General features: G+C 31.1%; 2 protein-coding genes across 2 annotated transcripts; both read left to right on the top strand.

Moving 5' to 3' along the window:
• The first annotated feature begins 7,650 nt into the window (after positions 1-7,650).
• Positions 7,651-13,843, top strand: LOC110700862 (polyamine oxidase-like). The gene is made up of 8 exons (XM_021878445.1): positions 7,651-7,857; positions 9,977-10,226; positions 10,437-10,524; positions 11,698-11,844; positions 11,921-12,070; positions 12,263-12,517; positions 12,609-12,690; positions 13,328-13,843. The coding sequence occupies exons 1-8, from the start codon at positions 7,746-7,748 to the stop codon at positions 13,522-13,524; spliced, it is 1,281 nt and encodes a 426-aa protein (XP_021734137.1). The 5' UTR covers positions 7,651-7,745; the 3' UTR covers positions 13,525-13,843.
• A 2,451-nt stretch (positions 13,844-16,294) lies between these two features.
• LOC110700404 lies at positions 16,295-18,467 on the top strand. The gene is made up of 5 exons (XM_021877947.1): positions 16,295-16,796; positions 16,915-17,160; positions 17,455-17,536; positions 17,824-18,038; positions 18,140-18,467. The coding sequence occupies exons 1-5, from the start codon at positions 16,552-16,554 to the stop codon at positions 18,258-18,260; spliced, it is 909 nt and encodes a 302-aa protein (XP_021733639.1). The 5' UTR covers positions 16,295-16,551; the 3' UTR covers positions 18,261-18,467.
• The last annotated feature ends 1,109 nt before the right edge of the window (positions 18,468-19,576 follow it).

Raw genomic sequence — 19,576 nt, 5'->3', positions numbered from 1 at the left:
ACAGATTATATAGCATTTTTTATAATTTTTTTTTTATTTATATATATTTTTTTTTTTTGCAATGAGAGTGTCATAGTCTATGTCCAACTAAATTTCTATAACATTAATTATTTTGGGACTGAATTCATGCCATATGTCGTCTGTCTATCCGGCATACTTCAATGGAATTAATTGAGACACACACCCCATAATAATTAAGTAGTGTAAATTGGAGTAGCTTAATAAAAGTAGTTGTAGTGTTTAGAATTACAGAGCAAAAGTAGTAGAGTCTAGGTATAGTCAAGTTGCTCAAACAAATCCATTTCTTCATTAAATTTTTTCAATCAAATTCATTTCTTATTTTTTTTTGCCAAAATTTACATTACTTGAACCCTAATTAATAGCTTATTCTCTAAACTTAACAATCTTGAAGCTAATTTTGCAATTAGAGGAAAGACAAAATGCCAAGGATATCAGCCGATTAGGGTTGATACTCCATTTTGGCAAGGACTTGAAATAGAGTATGATGAATTATATGGTGAGAAGATAGAATGAAGTGGGTTTGAACTAGACCTGATCAAAGTGAGGCTGATTCGCTGGCCCGGCCCAATTTTGCGCGGGCTTGAGAATGAGATTTTATGCATTTTAGTTATTTTTGGCCTTGTTCGAAAATGGCCCGAAAAGCACGCATAGTTTGGACGGATTTGGGCTCTTTTGGTCAAAAACTTGGCCCGACCCGACACGAAGAATGGGCTAATCCCAAACCCGGCCCGCCAGTTTGAACTACTTTTTTGGGCTTGTGTGGTAGGTATGTATGTAGGATAAAGTTGTAGCTAGCTAATCACAAAAATGTCACTAGTTTTTACAACAGTGAAAGTAGGTATGTAGGATAAAGTTGTCGGCATTGTAGTATAAATGATTAAATGGCACTAATTAGTTCTTATATTAGTGGTAGGTGAGAAGAAAGCTCTACTTATCACAAAAGTGTAATTATAACCAGTTATACAATTTAATGCTACAGTTTATTTATGTTGATGATAATTTTTTCACCTTGTACAAAAAAATCACCGACAAAATGTGGCCCAAATATTATTTAAGGGTGACCGTGTAAATGAAGTAAGGCATGTTCATTTCAGCTTAATTTCAGTTCAATTTAATCCAGTTCAGATCTAATCAGTTCAGTTCACTTCATTTCAGCTCTTAATTTCCCTCTCTCATAAACTATTCATTTTAGCTCTATTCAGTTCAGATCAGTTCAATTCAACTCCAATCAATTCAATTCAGTTCAGCTCCAATCAATTCAGTTTAATTCAGCTCAGTTCAGTAAATGTGAACATACCCTTAATCTCAAGATTTTAGTACTCTGTATATTTTTTATAAAAAAAAAATAATAAAAAAAAAATTGAAGTATGAAGTAATTCTACTTTGTATTAAATGGCAAGGTGAGAACCATTAAAATACCAATATTAAGGCCCTTTTCTATTTACTTACAGGAGTATTATTTTGCAACAGTGAAATAAATTATAATTATTGATAGAAATTAATTATTACTAATAAAAAATAATTTCTACTTATTTACTATTAAGGTATCTATTCAATTCTACGAGGTTACTATTTTTTATCATGTACAATTGTTTACGGTTTGCCCCATGTTCATGATCATCTCAATAAAATAGCACACGACACAAATATTAAAATTCCAACATCAAGGTCCGATCTTTCTCATCTAAATTTTTTAGCTGAAATTATTATTGATGATTCTTTGTAATTAAAATTATATATTTTAATTAATTTACTAACAAATGTATACAATGCTTAGGGCTAAAACATTTGTGTCGTGTGCTATTTTATTGAGATTGGTTTTAACCAAATAAATCCGTTCAAGTGAATCAGATGAAAATCATCCTTACGGCTAAAACAATTCGTTAGGCCGTCTCTCCGAAAAGGTTGTATAATTCCAGCGATGTGTACGAGAGATGTACCACAGACCCACAGTGCAAGATCTTTTCAAAAATCGTAGCTTTGATGAAGAAAACCCTAATTTGATTCAATTTTTTGTATGCATAACGTATTTATATTTATAAGCCAATTAAAACCAAAAAAAATATGAGTTGAATTTTAATGTTAGGTGCCATGTAGTAGCCTATTACTCGCTCGTACAAGTATTTCAATAATTTAGCAGTAAACGACAGAGGTCTTTCATAGTGAGGTATGAGTAAATACATAACGAGGGGAATAAGGGTTATTACACATAAATGATATTATGAATATAGAGTAGTAACACTGAGTAATCAGTAGTAATACTGGATGATCAAATAGTACCATTGAAGATTCAGTGGTACCTATATATTTGTAGTGTATTATATATTCATTTAGTGGTACTAAATACATGTAGAGATAGTATCACTACATAATCAATGGTATTATATAACCTTTCAGTGATACATTTAAAAGTGGTCCAAATTAGTCATCTCTATCCTCCTGTCTCTTACCCCCATATCCTTTTCAATATTCTAGTATTTGCAAATAATGCATAACCAACCTATATTAGTAGGTCCTTGTAAATGAAACGTGATGAAAATATTACAATTATTATTTTATCAATAATTCCAGCTTTGCAAATTATCTATAGCGTTACACGTCAAATCAACAACCTGGATGAGATTATGATGCATGGTCCACGTTGAGAAATTATGATATGATCGACCATAAATTTTGTGTTTTATATCGTCATTATTACTCCCTATATCCCAATTTTTTTTTCTCCATTTGACTATACATGGTTTTTAAGACACGTCTTAAAACGTCTATATCTTTATTTCCTTATACGTAAAAATTATAAAAATATGATGCTCCGTAGTCATAAAGTATACAATAAGACGAATCTAACAAGATTGTTCATTACTATATTTTCTTTTATAGATTAACGGTAATTATTTTCAAATTTTGACTCAAAAAATAACAATGGGCCAAAAATAAAGGGATTCAGGGAGTACTACTTTACTGGCTAATCAAATGAGTAAAAAAGTAATAAGAATTCAAAATACCAAAGACAATTTAATATAAGCACCATTAATTATCAAATGTACTACATTTTTGTGCATTTTACTATTAGCAAGTAATGTCTTAAAATAAATAAGCTGAATCAAACAAAGGTTTACTAATACCTCCCCTTTACCTTTTTTTTTTTCTTCTTTTTTTCTTTCGAGGTTAGGTTTAAAATTATATCATGTACAAATATGTATGAACAAATAAATACATAGTAAGAAAAAAAGGTATAATTCAAGTCCGGTAGGAACAAATAAATATGGACAAATTAAAGTGAAAACGAAATGAAACAACAAAAAATCAAGTGGAGCTAATAAAACATGAATGTCTATTATGCTACTGAAGTGATAGTGATACACCACAAGCTAAAGATAAGGTTGTAGGTTGTGTAGTGTACTAGTGTACTAGATCGATCATGCACAATCATAATGTACGTACTTCATTCGAAGTTAAGCCTGTTTAATTGTTTATCGTTCAAATTGTGTAATTTTTTCCTTCTAATTATTTGCTTATTATTCTTGGTGTTGTATTTCCTGTTTGTCAACCATAAACCATATTAGGAAATATTTTCCTTAAATTTCCAAATCCATGAAGAGTAGTCTTGCTGGCTAAATTCTAAACTAGAATACTAATTTTGAGTAAAAGTGTCAGCTTCCGTTTCTTAATATTTGCAATACTTTTCTAAAAATGAAAATGTCACAATAATTACAACAATATAAAAGGAGGGGTTTTACGGTAACAATTGTACAATTAGCTTTATTTAAAACTCATGGTCTACTTGATTATACTCTTAACAACCTCTAAACTCCATTTAAAGTGTATTATATCATATGAGGTACACTTTTATAAATACTGTGATTAAGTGTTTGTTGCAACTATAAGGAAACGGAGAAACTATATTACTACTCCGTATATACTAAGTAAATTTTGGAAAAAAAGGCCGAAAATGAGCTACGTACACAGAAAACTATTAAGAAAATATCTCTAACAGTAACAGCTGATCTGATTTTCCAAAATGAAGATAACAATAACTAACGACCAACCATGAAAACCTAACACTCCTTAACATTATTAAGACGCACTGTTCAATGCCCTCACTCTTGAAGAAATCTGTAATTCTTCATCGATCGTTCTAGACGCGCGTACTCTAAGCTAAGAACCCTTCTCCGATCACCTATCGTCGTAACCCACAACGTACACTTTGCAAAACCAACAATAATCTATATATAGGCTTTGTTTAGTCATATCATGCATCTTACAAAACAATACTTATTGTAATCGATTAAGCAACATATTTAGTTTTTTTTTTTAAGCCAAGAGCCTGTTTTGTACACCTGGGTAATTTACTCATTAATTTTTGTTCATTCAATAAATAAGCAGAATATTTTTGCTTGTTTATTAAATGAGCAAAAAATTAATGATCATATTACCCGAGTTTATCTTACAGCCGGGTATATATAATAAATTTTATTTAAGCCAGCAATTTTCTTTAGTTAAAACTAACTTTAATCGATAAAAAATAGTTCACACGCTAAGGTGCACGCAAAGCAAATCTTTCCCGTTGAAGTTGTTTCGACGACGAATGAGGCCCGATTCTCTTTTATGAATTGAATCCTCAAAAAGTAAAATCACTAGTGAAATACGGAGTAGTAAAAACTAAGTGAATAAGAAAGGGTCTTACTATCAATGTTTTAATGGTCTGTATTTTTTTTTTTTTTTTTTTTTTTTTTTTTTTTTTTTTTTTGGAGCATAATGGCCTGGTTCTCACTAACCATTATTTTATTTTATTTTTACAAAAGATACAAACAGATTACATATTAATATTAGAACAAATAAAATTAACCGCCGCTTGAAATTTTACAGTAAATATTTTATTTGTACTATAAAAGTTACCGAAATCATGAGGAAAACTTCATTTACACGGTCACCATATATTGTTTTATTAAAAAAATATACTACGGAGTAGTAAAAACAACAAAAATTAACTGTAATACTATCTCCGTTACATATTATTTGCAACGATTAGACATTTTTCCTCTCTACTTTATATCAAATCGTCGCAAATAATACGTAACGGAGGTAGTAAAACTAGTTGCACACTTGTACTTTCACTGCAAGATACATCTGGACGTTCCTTTAGTTGCCAACAATAGATTTGTTTCAATCAATTCCATTCATGTAGGAACAGACAGATGGTATGAATTCAGTCCCAAACTAATTAATGTGATAGAAATTGTGTGGTTACAATTCATTTCATACAAACCCTCGCGTGGATTTTTCCAGGTAGTCCAATTAATTAAATACTCACTTTGTTTTTAAATACAATTATATATTTACTCCACTTTTCATTTTCGACCACTTTTAAATACTTATTCTATTTTTTTATTTTGAAAGCTTTTATACGAGTAATATTTAATTCATTTCTCCCAACTAGTAAACCCAATATAAATATATTTTATTAATTTTATACTCTTTTCACCAATTCTCTCTACTACTTTTGTATTTTTACAATTTTTAATTCTTCCACCAACCCTTCATATTTTTACTTTCTCCAATTTTTCCTAAAATTCCGCATACGAAGAAATGGAGCGTATTTAAAAATGAAGGAAGTACGTCTTTCTTCACAACTACGACTCTACTATCAAATTTAATTGTACTCGTACGTCGTACTCGTATATATAGAGTTGAAATCAACATAGTACATAATCATGTAACAGTGTAACACTTTAACTGGTTGCGGTTGGTCCAAGTCAAATCACAACTTAAATGTTTTTTGGAATATTTGGTAATGTAATAACGGCCTAGTGGAGGTAGTGCACTGTTAAGTTATGGAGGTACAAGTTGAATAAACATTTACTTGTATGATCGAGTGAGTTGTGAAATACAAAGTATTACCCCGTTTTTATTTAGTTCACGTTATTTTATTATCATGTTTGTCAACACATTATTTTATCGATTAATATCTCTAATTCTTGATATTCTAAAATTATATATATATATATATAAAAGGATATTTATAAAATATACATGAAGATGATTCAAACAAGATCCCACTTAACTATATTTTATCGTAGTTATAAATCACAAAAGCTAGTCAAAGTGTATTTGTGAATAGTGTAAAAGTCAAATGGTGTCAACTTAAAAAAACAGAGGAAGTATAGAGTCTAAAATTTAGTATTTAAAATTTATGGATGACTTTTCAATGACACACCATATAAAAAATAAAAAAATAAAAAAAACTTATATGTATCCTACTTTCAACCTTCAACTTAATCTCCATTAAATATGTATGGAGAAAAAATTAACATAGATAGGATCAAGTATATAAGGTCTTCCAATCTTCAATCATCATCCCTCCAAATGAAAAACAATTATTTACCAATCTAATGTTTTTCTCCACTCAAACCATAATCGACAAAATTGGTCTCCAATTATATTGAAATCTTAAGAAAAATAGAATGTTAAGAACTGTCAAGAATTGAAGGACATTGATGAAAAATCAAACAGATTAATAGGAGGAAGAAAATTTAAAACTAATATCTAGTCAACCAAACAAAGGGATTGATTTAATCTTAAATATTAACGTTGCACATTCAAAAATTACCGTGACTAGCTACAAAATTAATATGGCCATTCTAAAGCAATCCGAAAATTTATAGCTACTCTATACATTTATAGCAATTGTATGTTTTTGGAATTTATTAGTTCCTTGATTTTTTTTTTTAATGAAAGATAAACTAGTAAAATAATGCTAACATCTTAGAAATAAGTTTAAATTTTATATAAATTATGAAGTATGTTGTATAATATTTGATTATAATACTACTCCGTATTTAACATAACATATTTTGTTATAGCTCGATTATCTAATAAGATCACACGATTTATTATCTAATAAGATCACACGATTTATTATGTTTTTCTTAATTACATATACATGCATCACATCAAATTAAATAAGGCAAAAAAAAAAAAAATTGTTTAAATCAATGCACGAGACTAACCTAGTTTTAAAACGAATGTATTACTTTTAACAAATTAATTCCAATTTTACAAGAAATTTAATTAAGTTCGAAGACAATAAGGTCACTCTCTCTAGTACACCAATGTTGGGACACAGAATAACAAGGTCGTTTAATTGAGAAGATATGATATTTCTTAAATTTTCATGATTTCATCTGCCGTTTTTTATTTCACACCACCTTTTCATGGGTCAATTTCTATGACAAACATTACAAATTAAATTAAAACTAACTCTCAAACACATAAATACGAATCTAAGAAAATCACTAGTACTCCAATGACAAATTGCAAATTAAAAAGTTTCATAATTAAATTTCACATCCATGATTGAGATTGGCACATCAAAACTCTTTTCCGGAGACATAATTGAAATTACTTACAGTAGTATAGTACGAAATATTAATGAATTAATAATTTGCATATCAAAACATGCAATATTTTCTTTAAGTGTCATTATTCACTGTTAAATTATTGAAATAATTGTAATAATATACACAGTGCCACGTCTAACTCTAAATTCCACCTCATTTTTACATTTTAATTAATTAATTTTTCAAGTGGCCTATAAATATAGATACATTATAGCCCGTTACTACAATAATTTGCCCTCACTTTTCTTTTTCTAGGGTTTTATATATTATATCTCTACAATAGAAAAACTATTATTTTCTTAAAAGTTTTCTTCTAGGGCAAAAATGAAGGGTGAAGCAATGAAGTTTCATCTTTTGATCTTCATGATATTCTTAGTTAATCTTGCTTCTGCCTCTTCATCCCCTTCAGTCATCATTGTTGGAGCTGGAATGTCCGGTGAGACACGTGTTTTTCATTTCTTTTTAACAGAACGAACTAACCTTTTTAAAAATGTTACACCTCACATTATACATAATTGTTAATCATATTTGATTTATATCAATATCTATATTACGTGTTGTATGGAGAATTATAAATTGTTTATGTAAAGAAACATATATTGATATCTTTGTCGATCCGCATATATACAAGAAAAATAATTATGTACTTGTATTATATATCTTAGCTGGATCTGAATCCGTACCTAAATATTACAATTGATAGTCTAATTATAATCTCAAATTAAAATTGATTCCAGATGAACATAGGAGGGACTCAATCTTAGTAGTTAGTTAGTACTATCCCTAAGACTTTAACCAATAACTAACCTAGTTCTATGTTACTTTATTTATTTCGATGTCGATTAGGGTTGTGCTTACATACTTGCACGCAATTATTTGCCTTTATTGATCTTGTACCTTTTCTTTTATATATCCTATTTTAAGCTTTGCTCTTCTCATTATATATTTGCTGGACTTTACTTACTTTATTTTAACTTTTTAAATCTATGCTAATTATTATTACTTCATGTGTTTTTTATATGTTACCATATATATATATATACCTTTTGCATTATTTATACAAGTTTATGGGTGCACAATTGTTATGATTTTAAAGTAAAATTTGAGCTTTAAAAAAAATTCTCAGTAAGGGCTTGTTTCGATTTACTAAAAACAACTAAACTGAACTGAGCTAAAATAAATTATTTATGAGAGAAGAAGATTAGAAATTGAACTGAATTGAACTGATTGGAGTTGAGCTAAACTGAAATTAAGCTGAACAGAACATGCCATAAATTTGGAGTAATAATTATAGTGTAAAATTATAAAAAAAAAATTCTATAATAAATCAATACAGTTCAATGATTAAAAATCTCTAGCTAGAGAAATAAAACCTATACATTTAAAGACGTATTATATACTCCGTATAAGGGAAGTAAAACCTATACATGTTTTATTATACTCCGTTTATTATAATAATAGTAGTATAGTACAATCATTAAACATGATAGCACCACTTGAGGAGTTGAGGTGAAGTTAGTTAAGTTTTAAATGATTTTATTAATTATATTTCATCTTATAATTGAGCCACTAATTACAAATTGAAAATCCTTACTCAAATTCATAAATAAAGCAGAGTTTCATTAACTTATATTGGAAGCTAGACGGGTTAAAGTTATCCTAAAAGTACTTAATAATGTTTATTACCTATTCCTTATATCTATTATATATATATAAGTTAAATTTTTTTTATTGTAAACTTTACACTTAATTAAAATAACTCATAATGTAATAGGTTAATCATATTAGCCTCTATAAGATGTTTTCATTAGAAAATAAAGATTAAAAACAATCAAACTCATTACAGATTAAATGTTAGCCTTAAGGGGGTTAAAGTTATTATAAAAGTTATTGTTAAAGTTTGTGTAAAAAAAAAAAAGTTATTGTTAAAGTTACCGTAAGATTGACCGCCTTCCAAAAATAAAATTAACAAAAGTCCAATTTATATAAGACTGTTTTCTTACACAAATAATTATGTAAATGTGTATCTAATTTTTGAAATGGTGAGAATTATTGAGAGTAAGGGTCTGTTCTCTTACGTTGAAATTCAGTTCAGTTCAGTTCAGCTCAGCTCAATTCAGTTCAGTTCAGTTTAGTTCAGTTCGGTCAGCTCAGTTCAGTTCAGCTCCTAATTTCCTTCTCTTATAAAATATTCAGTTCAGTTCAGCTCAGTTCAGTTTAGTTCAGCTCGGTTCAGTTCAGTTCAGTTCAGCTGAGTTCAGTCAATGAGAACAGACCCTAAATGAAATAAAAATTGAGGTCCTATTCACTTCACTTTATTTTTGTTGAAATGATTAAATTATTTCTACTGAATTTAAATTAATTTTACTAAACAAAAATTATTATTTTTTTTATTTTTTTTGAAACCAAACAAAAATTAATTTTACCTAACTTAAATTGTATTATTAAACAATCTTTTTTTTTTTATTTATTTTTATTTTTTTTATTATTTTTTTTAATAAAACATACGAGTTTCAATTTTATTAATGCACCTTATTTTCTACTACAAATCTCAGGAATTTCAGCAGCTAAGAAACTACATGATGAAGGCATCAAGGACTTTATCATTTTGGAAGCAACAAGTTGGATTGGTGGTAGGATTCACAAGACTGAATTTGGAGGTTATGTTGTTGAGAAGGGAGCCAATTGGCTTCACGGCGCCGAAGGTCCTCTTAAGAATCCCATGTATGAGATCGCCAAGCAAATCAAGCTCAAGTCCTTTTACTCGGACTTCAGCAATGTCTCATATAACACCTACAAGCAAGAGTAAGTAGATCAGTCGTCGTAAAAAAATTTCTATAGAGTCATCATTTTGAAACTAAGGCTTTGTTGCTGTTGTTAATATATATAGAGTCATCGGTGTAGTTAACTCTATGTTAAAGAGAACAAAGCCTAAACATTTAACGTCGATTGATAGGTAAATATATATGTACTAACTTCATTGTTTTATACTGTTATATTATTGTTGTGTTAAAGTGGTATACTGTGTTTGGGTACTAAAATGGTCATACCCATTTTAGTTTTGGGTAACTCTACCCATATAAGCCCAAAGGGCATAAAAAAGGTATAAAAGGCCCCAAATAAGTCAAATACATCAATATGGCCTTCAACAGCCCACATATGTAATTTTAGGGCTCATAAACCCACTTATGTACTCATATAAATACCCCTCAAAGGGCATAAGGTAAAGGGAGGGTCACTCTTATCATCTAAGATGACCATATTCCTCCACTCTCTCCCCTAAACTCCTCTCAAAATATGCATTGTTTGGCAACTAACTTGGGCGTCGGAGGCTCCGCCCCCGGTTCAACCCCCGAGGCTCGGGGTTCATTTTGCAGGTCCATTCAAGGCCCAAATTCGAGGTTCTCAGACACCCCTCCAAGGCCCGGTTAGCTCATTTTTTGCCGAAACAATTTGGCGCCGTCTGTGGGGAGACGAGTACTACTACCCATGAAAATCCACTAATTCATGGCTACTGTGTTCTATCACGAAAAAGGGTCAAAATTTCTAGCAAATTTAACCCAAAATTATTACTCCTGTCAAAAGGGGTAATCATTCTTGCAAATGGTGGAGATGATAGATAAACATTTTGATTTGTCGCCAATCTAACCACTACTAACAAGGTACTTCGTGCCTTTACAAAAAAAATTGGGAAATATTCCATGAATATGGTCAAAACTTAATTATTCTTGAAGAAGAATAAAAGCTAGATCTACGTGGCTCTAATGGAAAGCTCACAAAAGCAAGCCTTTCATTCACACCACCAAGTTGAAGAGGCAGCAGGTGGCATGAAACATACATAAAAAATCAATCAAGTTTATATAAATTCAATGCTTGCCGAAGGAAATTGCCATTGTCTTCATCACAAGCTTCAAGGCTCACAACTCCACCACTAGAACGACTCACCATTTCATCCTAGGCAACACATGCCGAGGTCAATGGGGGTCAAGGCTAGTATTGTGAAGTGAGCCAAATCTCTTCACATCACATCTAAAGTAGCAGCCGAAGAAGATCCGAGGTTGTCTACCATTGTTGAAGCTTAAAAAAGCTCAAACTATCACCAATCTAAACTGAACTGAAATAAATTGTTTATAAGAGAAGGAAATTAGGAACTGAATTGAACTGATTGGAGCTGAACTGAACTGAATTTAAGCTGAAGAGAACAGACCCTTAATTACTCCATTCATTCGTCTTTAAATAAAAGTTTCATTAATTTGTCGTGAATTCAATTTAACAGGTTGTGACAGAGGTTGATTACTCAAAGAGAGGGAAAGTGACAATTAAAACAGAAGACGGCAAAGTATACACAGGCCAAGCTGTCATTTTATCTCCAAGTATTGGTGTTCTTCAAAGTGATCTCATTACTTTTAAACCACAATTACCTGTAAGTAGTTCATAACTTAGCTAAGTAAAACTACGTGTGTTTCCGGTAATACTAAATCAGCTTGAATGAAATGCAGTTTTGGAAAAGGCGGGCCATTAATGAATTTAGCATAGGTGTATACACAAAGATCTTCCTCAAGTTCCCTAAGAAATTCTGGCCTACTGGCAAAGGAACCGAGTTTTTCTATTATGTCCATGAAAGGCGTGGATATTATGCAATTTGGCAGGTACATACATTTTGTGAAATATTAATACCTAATGTACTATTACTTCCGTTACAGATTATGTGCAACGATTTAACATAAAGAAGAGAGGGAAAATGTGTAATCGTTACATAATCTGTAACGGAGATAGTATAATTATTTTAACTTAAGTGCCTGAAAAATAAATAATATATGTATGACTTCGTATAATTTCAGCAACTAGAAATGGAGCATCCTGGAGCCAACATTATGTTCGTTACAGTAACAGACGACGAGTCAAAAAGAATAGAGGCACAACCAGATGAGAAAACAAAAGCCGAAGCAATGAAAGTTCTGCGTAAAATATTTGGAGATGACATTCCTGATGCTACTGATATAATGATCCCTAGATGGTATTCTGATAGGTTATACAGGGGCACTTTCACTAATTGGCCTGTTGGATACTCAATTGAAAAGCATAACAACCTTAAGGTAACTTTTGTCTATATATACTTCGCTTTAAAGGGTTTTGCTATATGTAGTCTTGAAATAATTACTGATCTTGTATGTACACATGTATTAGGCTCCGGTTGGAAATGTATTCTTCACCGGAGAGCATACACATGCGGAACTTTTTGGATATGCAGATGGTGCCTATTATGCGGGTATAGTATTTCTTCCCCTTTTTTTGTGTGTCCATGAATAATTAATTTGGTCATATTTTATTAAAGGGCTTTTTCAATTTTTGATTTATTTTTTATTTGGTATGTAAGCAAAATTTTATTAACATCAAAAACGAAAAATAAAAATACAACACTATAAGCACAAACAAGCCATCAAGGATGGGCTCCTAACAACATCAAGTTTTGAAAAAGTCCAATATAACAAATCAACCTAATCAAAATATATATATGAAGCTCAACAACTAAGCAAAAACAAAAATATAAGACAATTATAAACTTCTGAACCAATCTATATTACTAATATGATGATTTTTATAGGTCATTAAACTTTCTATTTTTATGTATTTTTACAAGTATTATTAGAATTTTTTTACCGCTATATCTAATATACATCCATGGAACCTTCAAGCCTTAATAAGTCTCATTCTTATGCAAGTATTTCTTCCCCCTTTTTTCCACGTCTTTGAATAATTAATTAGCACATTTTATAAGATGTCGTTTTCAAAATAAATAAGGATCACATAATTAATGCGACGGACTACAAGATTAATTATTATGATATGTAGACAAATCTTCAATAAATATAATGAATCTAACTTTGTTGCGTAAATCATGGTAGGTGCAAGCACAGCAAATGAGGTCAACAAGTTGCTCAAGAAGAAGATGTCACCAAGTCTAAGATCTTTATCTCTCACTTCGGGAAGAGCGGACGGAAAGAGAAGGCCTTTGCTCTATCTGCTTCTTTCACTTCCCAGGAATGAACAATTGGAAAATCCATTTTTTTCCAATTGTTTATATTTATATTGGTGGATGTGATTAATTGTACCGAGTTTTATGCTTCAATAATAAAGTTGTTTTGCAATTGCTTACATATGAAAATCCAAGTTTAAATTATGTTCTTTTGAAATTTTATTTCAAAGAACAAGAGAGAAAATCATTAGGAGTTGCAAATTTGGTGTTTTTTTTTTTTTTTAGGTTTCAGTTTTCTTGTGGCTTTTAGAAGTTTATGTATGTAATGCATTTCATGCATGAGTATGCATGAGTGTTGGAGAATAAATATTGAGGTGTTTGTGGACCAACATGTTTACTTTAGATCGTTTTGAATCTCGTACTAATAAATAATTCATGTCTTCAATTATTGAGTGACCTAAACTTGAGCTTGTCTTTTATTGATCAAATCAAATGGTAGAAATAATAGGTATTTGGGGTTGGTTTTTCAAAGATAATATCGTGATATCAGAAAAACCAACGCAATGGATTGATTAGTTTGGCTGTACTTTTCAGCAAATTTGATTAATTTTCTCCCTTTTTTCTATTTTCCTTTATTTGGTTTGTGAAGTGGCAAATAAGTTTTGCAATGGTGAAAACTTGCATTCTTAATGATTGGAGAATATTTTTCTTTACAAAACAAGAAAGCCACATTTTCCTTCCTTCTCCTTACCTTCTTTTAATTTTTTTTATTACTTCACATTGGGATGATTTTACAGTAGTCGTTTGAAAAACGACTACCATATTATTCACATTGCCTTCTATATTTATTATTTTTTAAAATTTTTTTTTTCTTGTAAGGATCCAAACTAATTAAGATAAACTAATTTGTAATTTTGGTTCTCTTTGAAGTTATCTATTCCATGAAACCTAGTTTTTCATTAAAATTTATTTTATATCAAACATAACTAAACGAAGCAAGGGAAAAAAAATCTCATTGTAGCTCCTTATCTTAAATTTATGTTGTTGAATGACTAACATCACTTATTCTGTTCTATCATACGAAGTAAATAATTATTGATACTCCCTCAATTTTTTTATGCATCACTTGCTTTAACTTATTTGGTTGTTGTTTTTAAATGCATCACTTCTATATTTGATAGCTTAATACTATATTTCATTATTTTTCTCTCTTCTCCAGAACTCAATTTAAAATATTTTATCATTTCTTTATCTTTCACAGTCCCTATTTATATGGTTAAAAAAATAATTCTCTCTTACATACTACTTCCTTCGTTCTTTTTTACTTGACCTGCTTTGACTTTTACACTATTCACCACTTCTCATTTGACCGTCTTTTGTGAATAATTTGTAAGGAAAAAATATGTTCATGTTGGATATTTTGAATTCGTCTCAAGAAGTATTATCATCATATATAACTTTTATAAGTTTTACTTATGGAGAATGAAAGTTATTAATCGTTGAAGTTTTGCATTGGCAAGCGTGATAAAAGAAACAGGTCAAGTAAAAAGAACAGAGGAAGTATCTCTTTTATGGTACACATGTATTTTTATCAATATAAATTAATTACCCATTGATACCACTTGCACAATATACTATTAAAACAATAACTCTCCTCCACATAATTGAAGTGATGCATTAAAAAAACGAAGGGAGTTTAATTTAATACTCCCTCCGTTTTTTTTTAAGTGCTCCATTTGGGGTTTTGGCACTATTCGTTAGACATATAATGACCAATGTTTTTGAGTTATACACTTTTGTTGGTATGTGTTGAAATTGTCTCAATAACTAGATTATTAATATCCAATTATTCAAGGTCTGTTCACATTTACTTAATTTTAGTTCAATTCAGCTCTAATCAATTCAGTTCAGTTCCTAATTTCCCTCTCTTAAAATAATCATTTCAGCTCAATTCAACTCCTATTTGTTCAGTTCAATTCAGCTCTAATTAATTTAGTTCAGCTCCAATCATTTCAGTTCAGTTCAATAAATGTTAACGGGCCTCAATATGAATGCTATGAGTAATAATTAACAACACTTTTTTAGCTCTAAAGTCCCAAACTATATCACCTTACTTAAAATGATACTGACATCGTTTTGACATTTGGATCAATGACTACAAAGTCCGGCCCAAAGCGCTTATACCAATACCAACTGCAATTTGCTCTGTAAAAGCAAAAGTACTTTTGCTTTAACCAAATTGATAATTATATTGGATCAATCCACTATACTTTGCAATCTATTCTGATTTTGAGTACAATAACATCTTGATTGTGTCTATCAGCATCACTACCACTTGGTTGGCCCAAGGCTTGAGAACACAGTGGCCATGTTTGGGAGAAAGCTGAAAGATGAAAGGTGAACCTGATTGAGTTAGCTGATTTTGACTAGCTGATTTTATTAACTGATTTGACTAACTTATTATATTAACTGATTATATAAAAGTGTTTGTAAATAGCTGATAGCTTAAAGGTGAATGAGTATGTAAAATGACCAATAAGCTAATTGTGGGGTAGGTAGTTTAGATAAGATTTTAAATTAAATGAGGTTATAAGTGTAATTTCACAATAATTAATGAATAAGCTAATTGAAAAAGCTCTTAAAATGAGCTTTTTCAAAAAGAGCTTATTTAGTGGAATAAACTCTTTCAATAAGCTTAGTACCAAACACTTGTATTAACTTGTTTGACTAGTCAATCAGCTAAAGTTAGTCAAATAAGCTAATATACCCCCAATAAGCTAACTACCAAACAGGGCCAGTGTAATTTTGCAACAAAATTCTACGCTCATTACTCATGTCAACAAATTACCTAAATTCACCATACATGCGTATTGTTCGCAAATATTCATTACCACACTATACCATTTCTAAAATGATAATGAAAATTTGCGAAAAAATAAAATGTTTAATAAGGAACTTGCATTACTAATTTACCATAAACATTGACATAAAATCTTCTCTACAAAAACACTTATAAAATCATTACCATTACAACCGTCTAAATTGTTAAATTCCGTATCTCATTTGACTCTTCACTTATCATCCATTTACCAGCACCTTGTCCAAGATAACAGAAAACAGAATTTCAAACCAATTTTTTAAAAACACAAAAAAATGAAGTCAGTAACAATATCCACCTTCAAACTCAACCTTCCTCCACCACCACAACTACAACCACCAATCCCTTCTCTCTCCTCACGTGACTCCAGCAATCTCAACCGCCGTCATCTCCTCACCTCACTTTCTCTCTCTATCACCCCTTCTTTCTCTCTCCTCACCTCCCAATTTCCCATTTTACCCCCGCCCGCCGCCGATGCCCGAGGACTCTTCCAAATGCCCCCATTCCGCCTTAACAACAGGTAACTACCTAATCTTGTTTCAATCCTCCATACATTTTAAGTAATTTTAGTTTAATTTGATAGAATTTTTATTTATTTATTTTAGAAAATGATTTTTGGGGTTTGTGGAATGATGAAGGTATTTTCTGGTGAGGGCAGGGGAGTCACAGTATGAAAGCTTGGGGGTGATCAATACAAACCCGGTTGCGAAAACATCGGTCGATAACGGGTTGTCGGAGAATGGGAAGAGACAGACTGTAAGGGCTGCTTTGGAATTAAAGAAAATGGGAGCTTGTGATGGGAGTTGCTGGATTTGGCCTTCTATTACTCAAAGAGCTTATCAGGCTGCTGAGGTTATTGCTTCTGTTAATAAAATTGATCGTAGGTAATTGAATACTAAATACTATACTTTAATTTGATTTATGTGGACTTACTGATGACTTTGAGTCTAATTGATTTGCTTATTATTAGGTAAAAATATGGGTGACTAAGGGTCTGTTCCGATTTACTGAAAACAACGGAACTAAACTGAGCTGAAATGAATTGTTTATGAGAGAAGGAAATTAGGATTTAGGAACTAAACCAAATTGAACAGAACAAACCCTAAGTTGATGGTCATAACTTTAAGTAATAAATTTTTAGCCTTTATGACTTGGATGTTCTTTTGCTTTTGTTGTAGCCACATAGTGCCTGAGTATAGCTTTTTGGATGCTCGAGGGCTAGGGGCTTATGAAGGAAAGGCGCTAGATTCTGTTACAGAGGTGTGGCTTTGATCCATTTGAATAAGTTATGTGCTTATACTTTATACATTGATGCTAATCCTTTTGAGTTTTAAGTAACAAGAAAATGTATTTCTAATGTCAATTTTCAAGTTTGACATGATTAGTTTTATAGTACTAACTATATCACTATATGATTAATTTTTAAGCTCAAAATGTGACTATATATCATGTTAATTTCAATGTTTCAAACCAAATTCTGAAAATTGACAATAATATTAGAATTGCTATGTAGTGCTCTTCTGTTTACTGCTGAAGTGCTTAAGCAGGTTTATGCATCAGATGGTCTATCTCCCAACATAAAGCCGCCTCCTATTGATGATGGAACCCCTAACGAGAGTGTAGAAGATGTGTTTGTACGTGTAACACAGCTCATGTCAATTCTTGAAACTCAGTACTCCGGAGACACTGTGATCATCGTGTCCCCGGATTCTGACAATTTAACAGTTTTACAAGCTGGCTTAGTTGGACTCGATCTTCGTAGGTATACTAGTATATGCACAACTTTGACAGCAAGAATTTTATAGCTTTAGTCTAATATCATTAGGATTTATAACTTATTGTTGCTATCACTTCGATTTTTAGGCACAGGGATCTTTCCTTTAGCCCAGGAGAGGTGCGATTTGTTGATGAAAAGAGTATACCTGAATACAAGAAACCGGCATCAAATGTATACAAGTGCTATAATCCACCTAATTGTAGGTAGACTAGTTTTCTTCATACAACTTTTGCACATCTATTGTACATACTTGGGTGAATGCTAATTAAGTAACTGTATGACAAATCTTGGTTCGGGTGTATGAGAAATGTTTACAAAGTCATACATATAAACGCAATAGCTCTAACAAGCACAGGCTGTTAAGCAATGTGCAGTGATGTGAATAAATTAGGAAGGATTTCTGAGGTTTGGTCAGTTTCTCTGACTTTGTGAATGTTGGCATGTTGCTCAACTCATGAAAACATTTTAAGTAGCCTAAGCACACACATTGTCGAACTATGCACTAACCAAGGACCGTGCCAATATCCTGGATCATTGCTAATCTTGCTAGTTGCTATATTCCGGGACATTTGAAAATGTCCTGCTTTAAACTCACCATGTTTGTGACATCGGTTTGTATGAGGTGCGTGCGTTTTGAAGAGGCTCAATGCGACCCTGCTTGACACTTTTGCTAGTTGCAAGGGGGGTGTTGGGAAATTTCATAGGAGTCTAGGAGAATTGTCTCGCTTCAATAGATTAGTAAGAAGGCAACTTAAGTATGAGGTCTCACTTACCTTGTGTACTTGTTGGTTGCCTCTCCTCTTGACTTTTACTATAGAAATTTTCTTAACAATGCTACACCAGATAGTTGATTGGCCAATTTGAAAGCCGCCATGTTCCAAACATACTTATTTTGATTGTTTGACCACATTAAAAAGTAAATAAACAATTACCGTAATAAATTTCATTTCATTTTAATTAAAAGTCACTTAAAGTCCCCCCTAAGGTTATTATTGTTCCTAGACTATACCTAATGAAAATTTATTACATACTAATATAAATCCCTCATACAATCATACTCTTATTTGTATGGTCAAAATGACCATTCAAAGTTAATAGAGTATGAATTACAAAGTATTGTTGTTATTTCAATTTGATAGAACTAGAAGTCTCTACATATGAATCACAAACTTAGGGCCTGTTCTAATAGACTGAAATCAGCTGAACTGAACTGAGCTGAGTTGAGCTGAACTGAACTGAAATGAATATTTTAAAAAATATTTTATAAGAGAAGGAAATTAGGAGCTGAACTGAAACTGAAACTGAAAATAAACATATGAGAACAAGCCCTTACATTAACTTTCTAGAGATAACAAATTATAGAATCACAAAATTCATACCCAAGACGACTCTTATACGAGTTAGCAAAAACGAAAAAACTTTGTATATACCTAAATTCGAGTGAGCGAGCCAACTTAGATGAAAAAATAATCTTATATCTCCAAATTATACTCCATACAAGTCAACTTTCAACAAATATGAAT

Source organism: Chenopodium quinoa, unplaced genomic scaffold (assembly GCF_001683475.1).
Source record: "Chenopodium quinoa cultivar QQ74 unplaced genomic scaffold, ASM168347v1, whole genome shotgun sequence".
NCBI classification, from domain to species: Eukaryota; Viridiplantae; Streptophyta; class Magnoliopsida; order Caryophyllales; family Amaranthaceae; genus Chenopodium; species Chenopodium quinoa.
This window is presented reverse-complemented; position numbering and strand designations above follow the sequence as displayed.

Bases quoted from the DNA above. Each gene is read 5' to 3' on its own strand.
- LOC110700862 (XM_021878445.1), top strand. From the start codon at position 7,746: ATGAAGGGTGAAGCAATGAAGTTTCATCTTTTGATCTTCATGATATTC. The intron at 10,227-10,436 runs GTAAGTAGATCA...GTTGTGTTAAAG, and splicing joins TATAACACCTACAAGCAAGA to TGGTATACTGTGTTTGGGTA. The intron at 11,845-11,920 runs GTAAGTAGTTCA...AATGAAATGCAG, and splicing joins CTTTTAAACCACAATTACCT to TTTTGGAAAAGGCGGGCCAT.
- LOC110700404 (XM_021877947.1), top strand. From the start codon at position 16,552: ATGAAGTCAGTAACAATATCCACCTTCAAACTCAACCTTCCTCCACCA. The intron at 17,537-17,823 runs GTGTGGCTTTGA...GTGCTTAAGCAG, and splicing joins CGCTAGATTCTGTTACAGAG to GTTTATGCATCAGATGGTCT. The intron at 18,039-18,139 runs GTATACTAGTAT...TTCGATTTTTAG, and splicing joins GTTGGACTCGATCTTCGTAG to GCACAGGGATCTTTCCTTTA.